The 13,333-nt window shown below is 37.0% G+C and overlaps 1 protein-coding gene across 2 annotated transcripts in view; it reads right to left on the bottom strand.

Annotated features, from left to right (window-relative positions):
- Positions 1 to 9,176: 9,176 nt before the first annotated feature.
- LOC117168731 (exosome component 10) overlaps positions 9,177 to 13,333 on the bottom strand; it is a 146,513-nt gene continuing 142,356 nt past the window's right edge. Inside the window, exons 5-6 of one of the 2 annotated variants that reach the window (XM_033354460.1) lie at positions 9,414 to 9,582; positions 9,177 to 9,352 (exon numbers count right to left, since the gene is read on the bottom strand). In XM_033354460.1, the coding sequence (XP_033210351.1) occupies positions 9,302 to 9,352; positions 9,414 to 9,582 (220 nt within the window). In that variant the 3' untranslated portion in view covers positions 9,177 to 9,301. Of the gene's footprint in view, positions 9,353 to 9,413; positions 9,583 to 10,706; positions 11,042 to 11,190; positions 11,291 to 13,333 lie in introns of those variants that run through there. The other variant, XM_033354461.1, reaches the window with a different exon arrangement.

The raw sequence follows: 13,333 nt of genomic DNA, 5'->3' as shown, positions 1-13,333 counted from the left end.
CCTTACTGCACATTATTCCCCATCAAAAATTATCTGTGGTGCATCAACGAGGCACATCACAGATAATCGAAATTTGCAGTTTGTCGGGCTACGCGGTGTAGTTCGGACATTGCTTATCGAGCAAGCCCCCGCCTGTTAGAAAGTCGGAACGCGGATCTTTTAGTGGATATCTAAAAGAATATGAGCGGAAGGAGGGTGTCGGTTACTCGGTTTGAAAAATTGTAGAATAAAACTTAATTCGACAAAAGCAAGAAAGTTGAGTGCCTGCTTTGCTGGCTTGAAAGTCGAGAGCCAGTCGTTTTTATTTCACTCGCTCTCTCTCTCTCTCTTCTAACCCACAATAGTGGTAGTAAGAAGAAGAGTTTCAATAATCTTGAGGGAAACAAAATCATCTCTCCTTGAATATGTATCCCCTCCTTGAAGATGTGAATAACTGCTAGCAAATCATTTTTTAATCGATAGTAAGGAATTCTAAGGTAACAACATCCGTGAACAGGGATAGAGGAATGTTGACGCCCATTATATGTAAACCAGCTTTAATTGAAAATAACGATTGACAATTATTGAGAATTAAGTGGCGGTTGTGGAATTGGAGAGCTTGGAAGAAATTTTGGGGACAATGCGAAAAACAATAGGATAAAGGATAAGAAGGTTTTTATAGATTAGAAAATGTGGGTATGGGACGAGGAGAAGTAGGTGTTAAACGCAGTGCATGGGGATTTGTTTCGTGGGAAACAGGGGGTGAGGGCGTCAAAGTAAAGCAGGGTCGAGTAGTAAACGTGCTGTACTGGAACGTAGAAAGTGTAAAGAATAAAGGTTAATTTTTTTGGAGGTATATTCAAGAATTTGATGTGGTGGCATTGGCAGAGACAAGAGTAGAGAGTAAGGAATGGGATAGAGTAGTGCCAAAGATTCCAAGGGCGTACAGCTGGAGGCTACAGGAGGCGGTCAAAGTAAAGAAGAAAGAAAGAGCTTGAGAGGGAATTATAACAGGGGTTAGAGATGGTTTAGAGGAAGAAGTCCATGTAAAGAAAGAGGAGGGCGTGCAAATGAAGGCATTAGATATAGGAGGAGTAACGTATAATTTTTTGAGTATGTACAATAAGGATAGGATGAAAGGGATTAAAGAAAGGGTTCAAGACTTACTATGAGAAAGAGAGAGGAGGGTATGGTAGTACTGGGGGGGGGGGCTTTAATACGAAAACTTCGACAGGAAATCTAAGGATATGATAATAAATAAAGAGGGGGAGATTCTAAGATAATGGATGGAAAATAGAGGCTGGGCGGTGGCGAATGGTGTGGTGTGGGGTTGGCAAAGAATACGTCGAACTATATTGTCAGGGGGTAGACAGGAAGAACGAGTTTGGGGCTTATAATGGTGAGTCGAGCGTGTAAATATGGGGAGAATTTTTTGGAAGAGAGGGCAGCAAGCTTGTTAGGGAGTATTGGTGAGAGAAGAACAGACGTAGGAGTAGGAAGATGGAAGTGCAAAGGTAAAAGTATTAGGTCAGTCAGGGTTTAACGAGAACTATGTGTGGATTATGTCAAGGGAGGGAGCGCAAGATTTGTCTGAGAAAGGAAGTCATGAACTTGTAGTGAGGATGAGATCCGGATGTATGGAAAATTATAATAGGTTCTGGCTTTCTAGAGAGAAGATGTGTGAATTGTGCAAGAAGGGGGATTTAAAAGTGGACGACTTATTGGAAGAGTGTGAAGAAATGGAAAGGAGTGGGATAAGCATGGAGGTATTGTTGCATGAAAGTGGCGACAAAGGGCAGTAGAATGGGTAAAGGGGTCTAGTCTAGTTCTAGCTGGGATAACTTTATTCAAAGATGTGGGAGACTGGAAGGGTCTAGGCAATTTATAGCGGGTGAAAAAGGCGAAAAATGATTTTAAAATTCGTTGTGGGCCTCTAAACGGATGGAGCGTGGTTCTAGCCGGGATCACTTCTTTCAAAGATGTAAGAGTCTAGCAGAGTCTAGGCGGGTTCTAGCGTTCACCTAGCGCGATCAATTATTTTAAAGTTCGTTATGGGCCTCTATACGGGTCTAGCGTGGTTTTAGTCAAGGCGGGTTCTTATAGGCACGCAGAGCGATAAATTATTATAGACTTTGTTCAGGGTCTATATAAGGATCTAGCGTGGTTTAGCCGAAATTACTTAATTTAAACTTGTGAAAGTCTTGAAGGGTCTAGCCGGGATTACTTCATTTAAAAATGTAGGAATAAAGAAGGGTCTACGCGGGTTCTAGCAGATAAACAAAGTTGAAAATAATTTTGAAGGTAGTTGTGGGCCTCTGGATCAAGCGTGATGCTAGTCGGGATCACTTAATTCAAAAATGATATGAGTCTATAAAAGTCTTTGCGGGGTTTACTGGGCATGCAGAGCGATATATTATTTTATTGGTCGTTGCGCGCCTCCAGTGGTTTCACTCGGGAACAGTTCATTAAAGGATGTGAGGGTTTAGCCGAGTTGTAGTGGACATGCAAAGCAGGAAACGAGTTTAAAGATGGTTCTGGGTTCCCCATTTCATGCATCAATACCTACATACTTTACCCACTCTTTTCCACCTCCTCACAGATCCAACAAATACCTCACACAAACATTGCACTTTCTCCCTTCGAAAAACCTACGAATAGTTACTGTTAAACGTTAACTCTCTTATTTGCTCCTCCCCTGCTTTCTGCTCTCTCTCCATGCCGGTTTTCTTAACTATCTCACACACCAATCACCCATTCCTCCGAAACAGGAAGCCCAGGTAAATAAACTCTTTTACCTCCTGCACCGCATTTCTATTTCACTTCTCTCCCACCTCTTTTCTTGAACATTTTGCATATACGCGATTAAAATCACAAAAACCGTTGTGCTAAGTGGACATCGTTGCCTTAACCCGCCATACACCCAGAAACCCTGTGGAAGTTCCTCCCCTCTTCTCATCCTATATTTCGTCTTTTTATATACCTCCGTTACCCTCTCCGTCAGGCCTCTTTCCACTCCCCTCTCCTCCATCGTACCCCACCACCTTCCTCTATCCACCGAAGGGAACGCGCCTTTGAAATAAGAAAAACGCGTACACTTTGGCACCCTTTTGAGCTAATTCTCTATCCACCACGTGCTGCACGATGTAAATTTTGTCGATAGTATTCCTTCCTCCCTAAGGCCCTCCTGAGGGCTCCTCTCCATCTACCCCTCCTTCTTTTATCAGAAATCCGAGTATACTCAAAGCTTAGGAGAATCCGGCAGAGATGATTAATTTTTGCAAATTTTTTAGAAACCCGGCTGTCCTCTATGCGAAAAAGGACAAGGGGGAAATTAATTTATTTCAGGGATTTTAATAAGCGCGTAATAACCCGTAAGAGATGATTAATTTTTTTGTTTTTGAAACCTAAGTATCCTTGCAGCTCGGGATGTCCCAGAGAAAATTATTAACTTTTGCGAATTTTTTGAAACCTAGGTTTCTCGCGACTTGGGAGGACCCGGACGGAGTTAATAATTGTCAAGGTGTCTTAGAACACGAATATCATCATAGCTTGGGAAGACCCGGAGAAAATTATTCGGTTTTACCTTTTTTTCAAGCTCGGGCAGTCCACAAGAGGTTTACTGAACGACGATGAATAAGTTCCAAGCTTTATAGCGACTGCGGTCTGAACTTAGTCGGAGCTGATTAACTTTGTGCGCTGTTTCAACAGGCAGCTGACGAAGTCAAAATTTTCACTCGATATTTCACTGATCATGGCCCCGAGTGAAAGTACAATCCGCCGGCTACTTCACATTACGAAGAATTGTGGGAAGCTGCAGTGTGCCCAGGCCAACATCATTTACATACGATGAGATAACCACTTTTCTTACGCAAGTCAGAGTCTCTCTAAATTCTGGACCCCTTCACGTGCTTTCTGACTATCCGAATGACCTGGAAGCACTGACACCTGGTAATTTTTCTTATCGGCTGTTCTCTTCATACTTTTCCGGAACCTTTTATCATCAACGTGAAATAAAGTCAAACGGATGGTCTGGAAATTATGAGACACATGTACGAAGACTTTTAGAATCGTTGATCTGCTGAGTGTCTCTAAGAACTTCAGACTCGGATGAAAATGGGAGAAACCAGTATCGTCTGTGAGATTCGGAAATCTTGTACAAATCACACATGAGACTATGCCCCCGTCCAAATGGGCTCTCGGTCGAGAGATCGAAACCTATCCAGGATAGGACGGTCATGTTCTTTCTGTCAAAGTGAGGACTTCTAGAACAAGTTTGAAGAGACCGATTGTAAAGACTGTCTTTAGCTAGTGGAAATTATGGGTAACACGCAAAATACGCACAATAAATACAATGTTGCTGATTGATGCCTTGTGTCAAGGCGGGCTATCTAACTGCCATCACGTGTCAAATTCCAAGTACCCGATTGGACACAATTGGAAATGCAAAATGCTCAATCGTTGTCAGTCGTTTTGCCACAATTAAGAAACACGATTCGGAATGATTGCGATATTAGTTCTATCGTTGCTTATCGATCTATATGATTATTTCTAGAAAGGCTCCCTTTTTTCCCCGCTTTCTCGTGACGGTGGAGCGGTTTGAGTGCACGAAGCTATCAGGCATGGCGAAAATTTACTTGTACCGAACGTAACAATTATGTAAGAAAGTACTAGTTACTGACTGAAACTTATGGATTAATCATGCTAGGGCGAGTATCCTTGTTTTAAGGAACCTGTAGAGTATTTTTAAGTTTTTCCAAACTATATACTGCCCGAGCAATGTTCAAATTAAAATGTGGCATTTAGAGACTATAATTTTCTACCCTTTCTCCTGCTGCATTAGTGAACTTTTATTACTTTTTCGTGCATCATTATGAGAAGGATAAATTCGGAAGAGTTGATGACTAATCAGTTCAATAGGATGGTAAGTCGACGTTGGAGAATTTCTAGACGGGTTGCTGGTTTGAGGAAATCCTTAAAGAATTGCTTGGAATTTCTCCTTATCATGAGTGACAATCTTGTTTAAGGCCACGACTATCTCCGGGTCACTTATAGCTGCTGGCAGCGGATATTTGACGAAGTTAATAGTGCATCCTTCTTTAGTACTAACGTAGATAAATCTTCTTGGCTCATCATAAACTATCTGCTGCTCATCTATTTAAAAAAACCCAGAATCAATGGGCCATTAATTTATTTGCTAACCAAGAAGGAGGTAATTATGGATCGTCAAAAAATACCAATTTCTGATGTTAATTTACCGAGAATTTGTAAAGAGATTCCAAACTTTGCCCCGAAAAATTGTATGAGGAAGGGCTTCACTGCGGTTTACTGCTTTTCAGCAAGATATAAATTGATATACAAACTTGTTAGTTGACGCCTGCACCTCAATTTCACTGATGTTAACATAGAATATGCGGAAGATTTCTGGCTAAATTGATGGCCTCAGAAGGTCAAGAAATGTGGCCATAGCTAGAGATAATTGATTTTAAATGTTTTAGTTGTCGATAGTTATTATATTGAACCTGAGCTTCTGTGGTACTTCCACTAGCATTGAGGAGTTTCGATTTACGATCGTCGAAGGCTCGAAAGTAGGGCTTTCTGCTTCCTTGGAGAACTTCGTGGGGGTGAAGAGGATGCCTTCTGTTTCTCTGGACGTCGTTGAGGTGACGGAAGGAATTTAGTTTTCCTCTTCCTCTCAAGTGAATTTCGCGAGGGTTTTCAGGACCATTTAAGGGTGGAAGCGACGTTTTACCAGAGTTTGACACGTGAGGATAAATGGAAGGACCTTCACACCTCGAAATCAAGGTACTTTTTTCCAGGGTCCTGGTCAGCCGGCTCTGGTATTGAGGGCTTTGAAGGTTGGCGCTTCCTGTGGTTGGTCGTAGGGTTTCCTTAGCCCTTATATCCTTTTCTTCTAATTCATGTAAAAACACGTTTCTCCACTCGGAACAGCGATTCCAATCTCCTTTACTGCAACTTCCAGGGGAACAACGCCCGTCACTTTCTGTTTAAGTCGTACTAGAACTAAGGGACGGTTTCACAGCTGGTGGAACCTGGAGGTGTCATAGCTTCACGTGCCTGGGAGCACGAAGAGGATCAGCCAGCCGCTGAGCTTTTCGTTGTCGAATTTGCAGTCATTTCCTTTTTATGGTCGTTAAATTCGGACGCATTTTTCAGGGATAGCAAGCTGTTCGTCTTTGGCTAGACGATGTCAGTCAACCCAGCGCTCATGCTGTGTTGAACGATTTTTCTTGGGTTTTCCTATGTATCCTGAGTATCCTCACAGCTTGAGAGGACCCGGAACGACTTATTAAGTTTCGAAATTTTTTAGAACCCGGGTATCATTGCAGTTCGGGAAGACCCGGAGGAAATTATAGAAGGTATTAAATTTCGAATGAGAACTATAAACTTACGGTGGAAGCGTCCGACGTCACCTCAGAACTATCCTCCAAAGAGACTTTGGGTATTCATCCGATTAAAGTCCAGAACGTCGACCTTCTTCAGTCATGACAAAGATCAACGAAAATAACATGAAAGGCAAAGGAGCCGGAAGAAGAAGCAAAGAGAATTTTTAGAGTAGTTTCGATTTGCGATATGACCAAACCGTTGGCTGTTGAATTTATTTTTATCATTAACAGTAACAGTACTTAGATTCATTACGGAGACAATGTTCGTCGCGAATTTTATCCAAAGAAAAAACTACAAGATTTGCAGTACAGTACATTCGCGGCCTTTTCGGGAACTGTGCGTCATGGAGTTGGTGGCTTTCGCACTGTGGCCAGACCCTATTGTAGCCATTATGACGAATCGACAGGAAAATAAATAGGTAAATTATTTTGTGACGTTGGATAAAAACGTAAGTGTTTTTTTTTTAGCGGACCTTAGCCTGTACTAACAATTCTGAACAAATAGAGTTCTAGAGGGGAACTTTTGCTTTAGGGTTATGAACAATTAAATTTATACTAAAATTGACATTTTTACAGGTAGACATCTCAGCAGCTATTGTACCCAAACATTTTGAAAAAATTTTAATTGCTTTTCAAGACACGTACTGAACAAAGAAAGAAAATGTTCAATTGATTTATTTATACTTAAACATTCAAAATTTAGTTCAATCGAAGATTTCTCTTTCTTTTGTAGAGTGCACGTGTTGAAAAGCAATACGCATTTAGAATAGATTAGAAACTCATACGCGCGCGTCTGAATAATAACCATGAGTTTTTTAAAAAATAATGTTCAATAAATAGCATGAAAAAAACTTTTGCTTCATCCATCTCGAAAGTGAGGACTTTCGTGCCTCTATATAATATGTAAAGTACTTCAATCCAACAGATTGTGTGGGATTAAAGGTGGCGCATGCACACTTTAGAACATGTCTACTTTGCGAATCGACGCAGTGGACGCACATGCGCACTTCAAAGATGTGTAACTTTGCACAGTGGCAACAACAATATTGTTTAAGGAATTTCTGTGTCTCGAAACGCATAGTAGAACTGAAACTTAGAGAGAATATTTAAGTTCAATGAATTCATGGAATTCACGGAATCCGTGAAATTAACCGAATTAATAGAATTCGACGAATTCAGGAAGTTCGCAGAATTTATGGAATTCACAGAATTCATGGTATTGGCAATATTCATGGAAATCATGGCATTCATTGCCTTTAGCTCTTCGCTATAATTAGTCATGTGTCATTACTAATTTAGTGTAGTTAGTCTATAGTTAGTTTTGAGCTTAGGTTTTGTCCGTCACTAGATTTCTGAAACTAAGGCTATGAGATTTATTGAATTTCTGTTATAATCGAAGAGTTTGAATTTCAATGTTTACAACATTTTCAAAAAGGCTTATTTTGAGTTTTCTTGAAGTAACTAAATTAGGTTTTTCTGAAAGTTCGTTTAGCTTATTCCTAGGTTAGAGAATTAGGAGAATTTAGAGTTTTGAAGTCATTTTCTTTTGAAATTATTTGTCATCGAGTACCGGGCAGAGAAACCTAACTTTTCGAAATTATTTCAGTTTTTGAGTACTAGATTATAATTTAAGATTCTATGGCAAGCAAGCTGAGAGTCTTATCTGTTTAGTTCAGGTAGATTTAAATCTTTCTTTGTTAACGTATTTGTCGAAAGCCACAAAAGGTTATAATGTCTAACGTCACAAATTACTAATAGTAATTAATTTTCTTTTACTTGTATTATGATCAAGAATTGAATATTATAACGTTAATTTACTATGAGATGCCCAACTACCGAGTCTGAAGTGACCGTGCGAGAAGCCGGTCCACTTATTTTATTATTCTGGATTTTGAGGATTAAAGTGACTTCAAATAGGCCTGGCGCTCGACAAAACTAAATAAAGTATAGAGTTAATTTGTCGAGTAGAGTATAGATTATTTTAAGGTTTTTCAGGAAGCAGTATCGAAAGTATGTGGTAATTTTAAATTATTTATTAATAATCAAATTGCAACATTCCATGTTTAATAAGAAATTTTATTTCTCATAAACAAGTTATAATATCAACTAGTCATCATTGTGACATTTATAGGCAGGAAAAACAGAATTTTTCTTAATTTTCCCTAAATTATATTGACAGCGACGTTCTGTTTGTTTATAATATAATGTTATAATATCAAATGACAGATTTTCATCATTAAGCATCACATTTCTTCACTATATGCATTAATATAACATTCTAAACAATAAAAATGGAAAAATCGCTTCATCATATCATACTTATATTTCATTCTGAATTAGCCTAACAAAATCTAAACTCAGTTAAGAATAGTTTTTGTAATCGACGCTCCTTTTTGAATTTTGTTTTTGAATAACATTAAGAAAACAAATTACACGCTACACCTGCAAAGAATTCATTAAAATTCAATAAACGATCTCATAAAAATCGCTACACCGAGAATGATAAAAAGAACTCATTTTCTTGTTGGCCTCTTTGTTCTTTCCAACTTTTTTTTATATGCCGACAGTTTCAGTCAAGTAATTGAGCTCACTTCAGGCGTGGATGATCGCACTGGCGTTTTTGGAGATTGAATAAATTAACATGTGATTAAGCAACAGAATGGCTTGATCAGCGTGCCGAAACTGTAGATATGAAGAGGAAACGGAGAAGGGATCAGAGAGGTCAGCAGGAAAACATACTTGTATTTATTATTCTCGGTCAGAGTTACAAACTAATAAACATTAACATTAAGAAGTTACTAAATTTTATTCGAACTTTAAATATACAACATAATGTACATATGTCATTATATGCAATGAAAGATTTTCGTATAAAAATTCCGCTGTACGTTTACCAATAATCCTCAAGGTACCGTAATCTATGTTTGCTTCTTTCGCTTTTGTTTTCCTTTGTTCTGATTGTTTCTTTCCTGAGAAAAATATTTATTGATCATAATCTCTTTAAGGAAAATAATTATTAAAATTACTAACCTTTTTTTGCATAAATATTGCTGCATCTGAAGTACCATTTTTGCAAGGTTTACTACCCCCTTGAAAGCTACTGAAGTCAACAGTTTTGTAATTAAAATCTTGTGCTGGCAGCATTCCTTTTTCTAGCAAATATTTTGCTGCTTCGTTCTTCAGGCCCTTTTTTGTAGGTCTTAAAAAAAATTATCATTAACTTGAGAGTGTTGTCAAATAACATGTGCAATGATCCCTATAGAGTTAAATGGGAATGGGCACGGGAAATTGGAAATGACGCTCGATGGAAAATAGGACCTGATAGTGATCATTGCATAAAGCTATATATGTGATGAGCGCTGAGGAAAGGGGTCTAACTCGGAAAGCTATGATTTTACAAGACGAGCGATGGTAAGGGAGCCAGCAGACAAGACTTTTAAGAGAGAGGGAAGGCTCATGAAAACTTCTCTCTCCACTCACAACTACACTCTCACGCTTTTAACAGTGCAGCGCAGTGCCCATCTTCGGACGGGCATTATAGATGAGGCGCAAAGATGCAGTGGTGAGTGGTGGGAAGTGTTTCACGGATCTTAGTCAGGCCCAAAAAAGCTTAACTTACGGGGTTCATGACAACACAGTTGCTAAAATTTCACATATTTGAATGGAACTTACTCCAAGGGAAATTTAAAGGTTTCTGATTTACAATTTAACGTAAAAGGTTATTAATTCATAATGCCTGATTCAATAAAGCGCCTATAGTTTCTAAATTTTCACATAGTTGTATGATACTTAGTAAAAGGGGTTTTTTAAAGAAACAAATTTAGAATTTGACGTCGAAATTAAAAAATATAAAACCGCAGATATAATATAGGAACTGAAATCAGAAAACATTTTGTATATTCGCATAAATTTTGGCAAGTAGTATTTGAGAAACTTGAGTTTTACACAGGTAATTTTTTCGCTGAACGCCTGCAGTTAGCCCAAAAAGGTTGGTAGTGTTAAAAGTCTACCACGTGGAGGTTGCACACCTTTTTTTTTTTTAAACAAGTCCCCTTGCCTTTCATTACTAATCCACCAAGCATTTCGACAGACAACACGCGGTTTCTCATTAGGTCCATACGATGGAGAAGAATCTTGTGGACCGTGGATGACATGGGGCACTAAGAGTAGTACTTCACGTAAATTTTGGCTGCTGAAAAGCAAAGATCCCGAAACAGTGTATAAATTACTGGTACCTATATAGATAAAGCGACAAGGATTGATTTCATTTTTCCAAGAAGTTCTTTATTGAGTCCTAAAAATTCAGCTCATAGGTTTAGATCTTAAAAGGCTCTACGGGCTGCATTACCATTATTAGTAGTACCCCTATCTCCTGGTTTCGGTTGGGATCATACTTGGACAATTTTCCGTGACTGCTTATTAAATATTGTAACCATATTCAGCAGAAACGCTTGATACAGAGACCCTCTATCCACAAGCTGAAAATACTGTCGTTGGCTTTGTCACAGATTCTTCTGTTCGATTCCAAAGGAATAGAAACCACAGTATTTATACACACACATCCACACACACAATGAGCCTTCTGCTTTTCTGCATCACACTTCTGGCTCTATCTTTTGTGTATTTCGTATTTGACAGCTTCATTTTTAGAACATTTTCTGTCAATAATTTTTTTTATTTTTCATTAATTAAACTTTGACAAAAGAAAAATCTGTTCGTAATCAAAAACGAAACTAAGTAATTGTAGAAACATTCTATTTGAAAAATCTATACTAAATTATATTTACATGTGAAATTACAAACTTACTTCGAAAATAAGAGGTACTCGATTATTTTTGTTTAAATTCGATATTATTTGCCCTCGACTAAAGATTTGAACCAGACGTACGAATTGAAAATCAATTTTCCTGAAATCAAAAAAACTTATTTTTATTTATCGAATATAGGGAGATCCTATGCGGGAACTGCTGTGTTGAACGATACAAAATATGATTTCTGATTTTTAGTTTGGAAACTTCAACAGCTTTTACCAAATAGTAGAATGTTAAATCAAAAGAGATGACTTCAGAGACAAAAATATGCTAACTTGTGTTTGAAAATTTAATGATTTAATTGAAAATTATACTATTTTGCTATTCATATTTTTTTGGTTGAAGTGAATTATTTTCAATTGAAAAGTTAACTATTATATTTTTGATTCCGCATTCATCTATTTTGGTTAAACGTTTAATTATTTTGTTGAAACAGCAGGTATTTTGTTAAAAGGCCATATTTTTTGTAGTTAAAAGTTAATTATTTTAATTTGAACAGTTAACTATTATCAGGGTGGTCCCACTCGTAAGAAGTGGAGAACCGTGAAAAAAAAAACTATTATATTACACCGGATAATTTCTCTTATTTCATAATTCGCGCGTTTCCTAAATTTTGAAAGTTTCCAATTAGCAAGCATATAATTTTGAAATTTCTTAAAATAATTAAGCTTCAGACGTTTTAGAAAATTTAATTAGAAAAACGAGTTGAATAACATAATTTCTAAATCGAAGTGCTATTAATTAACACATTGTGGTCACACCTCCGAAAAATAGGGAGAAGGTCACAGTGGGTCCAATGGATCTCGCCGTAGAAAAACTGTTGTCATTTGCCCTCTTTTGCACTTTTCGACTGGATCCTGGCGCGAAGCTTTAGTTTAAGGTATCTTCTTTGCAATCCAATAGTTTTTTATTGTTTACTTCTAATTCTTCATGTTGGAAAAACGTGAGGTAAAAAATTGAAAAATTTGACTTGTTTCATTAAAAAATGTATTAAGAAATTGAATTTTTGAGATAAAGCAAAAAAACTTACGGGAGGTACTCTCAAAACAGTATTTTTTTTATTAAAAAATTAGTTTCATAGCCAAAAGATTGAAATGAAAAATTTAGACGAAACTTGTAAAATGAATGATATAAATTTGAGCATGCAAAATAATGTTAAAAAACGGTTTCTTTTCGAAAAATTTATTTGATGCATAATTCTAATAAAAAATTTTTAAAAATCTTATTTTACAGTATAATAGTATTTTTATTTGTCTCCGAGACCATCAAGCTTGCGATGCTTATTGCACATAGGTCGAAGACAAGACATACATTGGGTTTTTGTTTTTTTATCCTTCTTCCTCTTGCAGAGCAGACCTTTTTTCGGCAATTCAATATAGGTGCACATACACTGTTATTTACATTTCAAAATACACTTTTATACAAACAAAAATGAATGTTAAAATTTAATTGTTTGCACTATTCGATACCTACAGGCAGACCGGAGCCTCGTAAACCCTCAAAAGCCCTCGAAACTTGTTGTAGTACCTTCAAACAACAACAAGGTCAAAAACAACTTATTCAACAAGGTTAAAAACAAAAGGTTAGAGTTTCGAAAATATAACAATGTCAAAACCTTAAAAAATTAATGCTTCAAGATTAGGATTTTGAAAAATAGAGCATTTAAATTTCACAGGAATTAAAATTGCATTGCTTATAATTAAAAGCGTTCAAAATTCAAGAATTAAAAATTTTTAACTTTTGAGTTTGAATAATTTTAAATTCGAAACAGTCAAGATATAAAAAATGTTGCAAAGCGATGTTATTTGTCGGAGTGTCCTTTATTCACATTATTCCATCTCACCAAAATGTAGTCTCTAAAGTTATCTACTGCCTTTTTTTATATCTGTGGTATAATATAATGTGTATTTTTTTAAATAAACAATATAATTTATTTAATTTACTAACCTAAATTGAAGATAACTAAAAGAACAATTGAGAAAAGGAGAATTGAGGATACATAATAAATACACGACATGATATAAGGAACTTTTATATGTACTAGGCAGTCTAATAAGTACCTGAAAATTCTAAGAGATGGCATTAGTATTCACTAATGTGAACCATTTTCGTCGAGCTTGATCCTTCAAATGACGCCTG

The sequence above is a fragment of the Belonocnema kinseyi genome, chromosome 3, assembly GCF_010883055.1.
Source record: "Belonocnema kinseyi isolate 2016_QV_RU_SX_M_011 chromosome 3, B_treatae_v1, whole genome shotgun sequence".
In the NCBI taxonomy this organism is placed as follows: Eukaryota; Metazoa; Arthropoda; class Insecta; order Hymenoptera; family Cynipidae; genus Belonocnema; species Belonocnema kinseyi.
The sequence above is the reverse complement of the archived record's forward strand: the minus strand, read 5'-3'. Positions and strand labels throughout refer to the sequence as shown.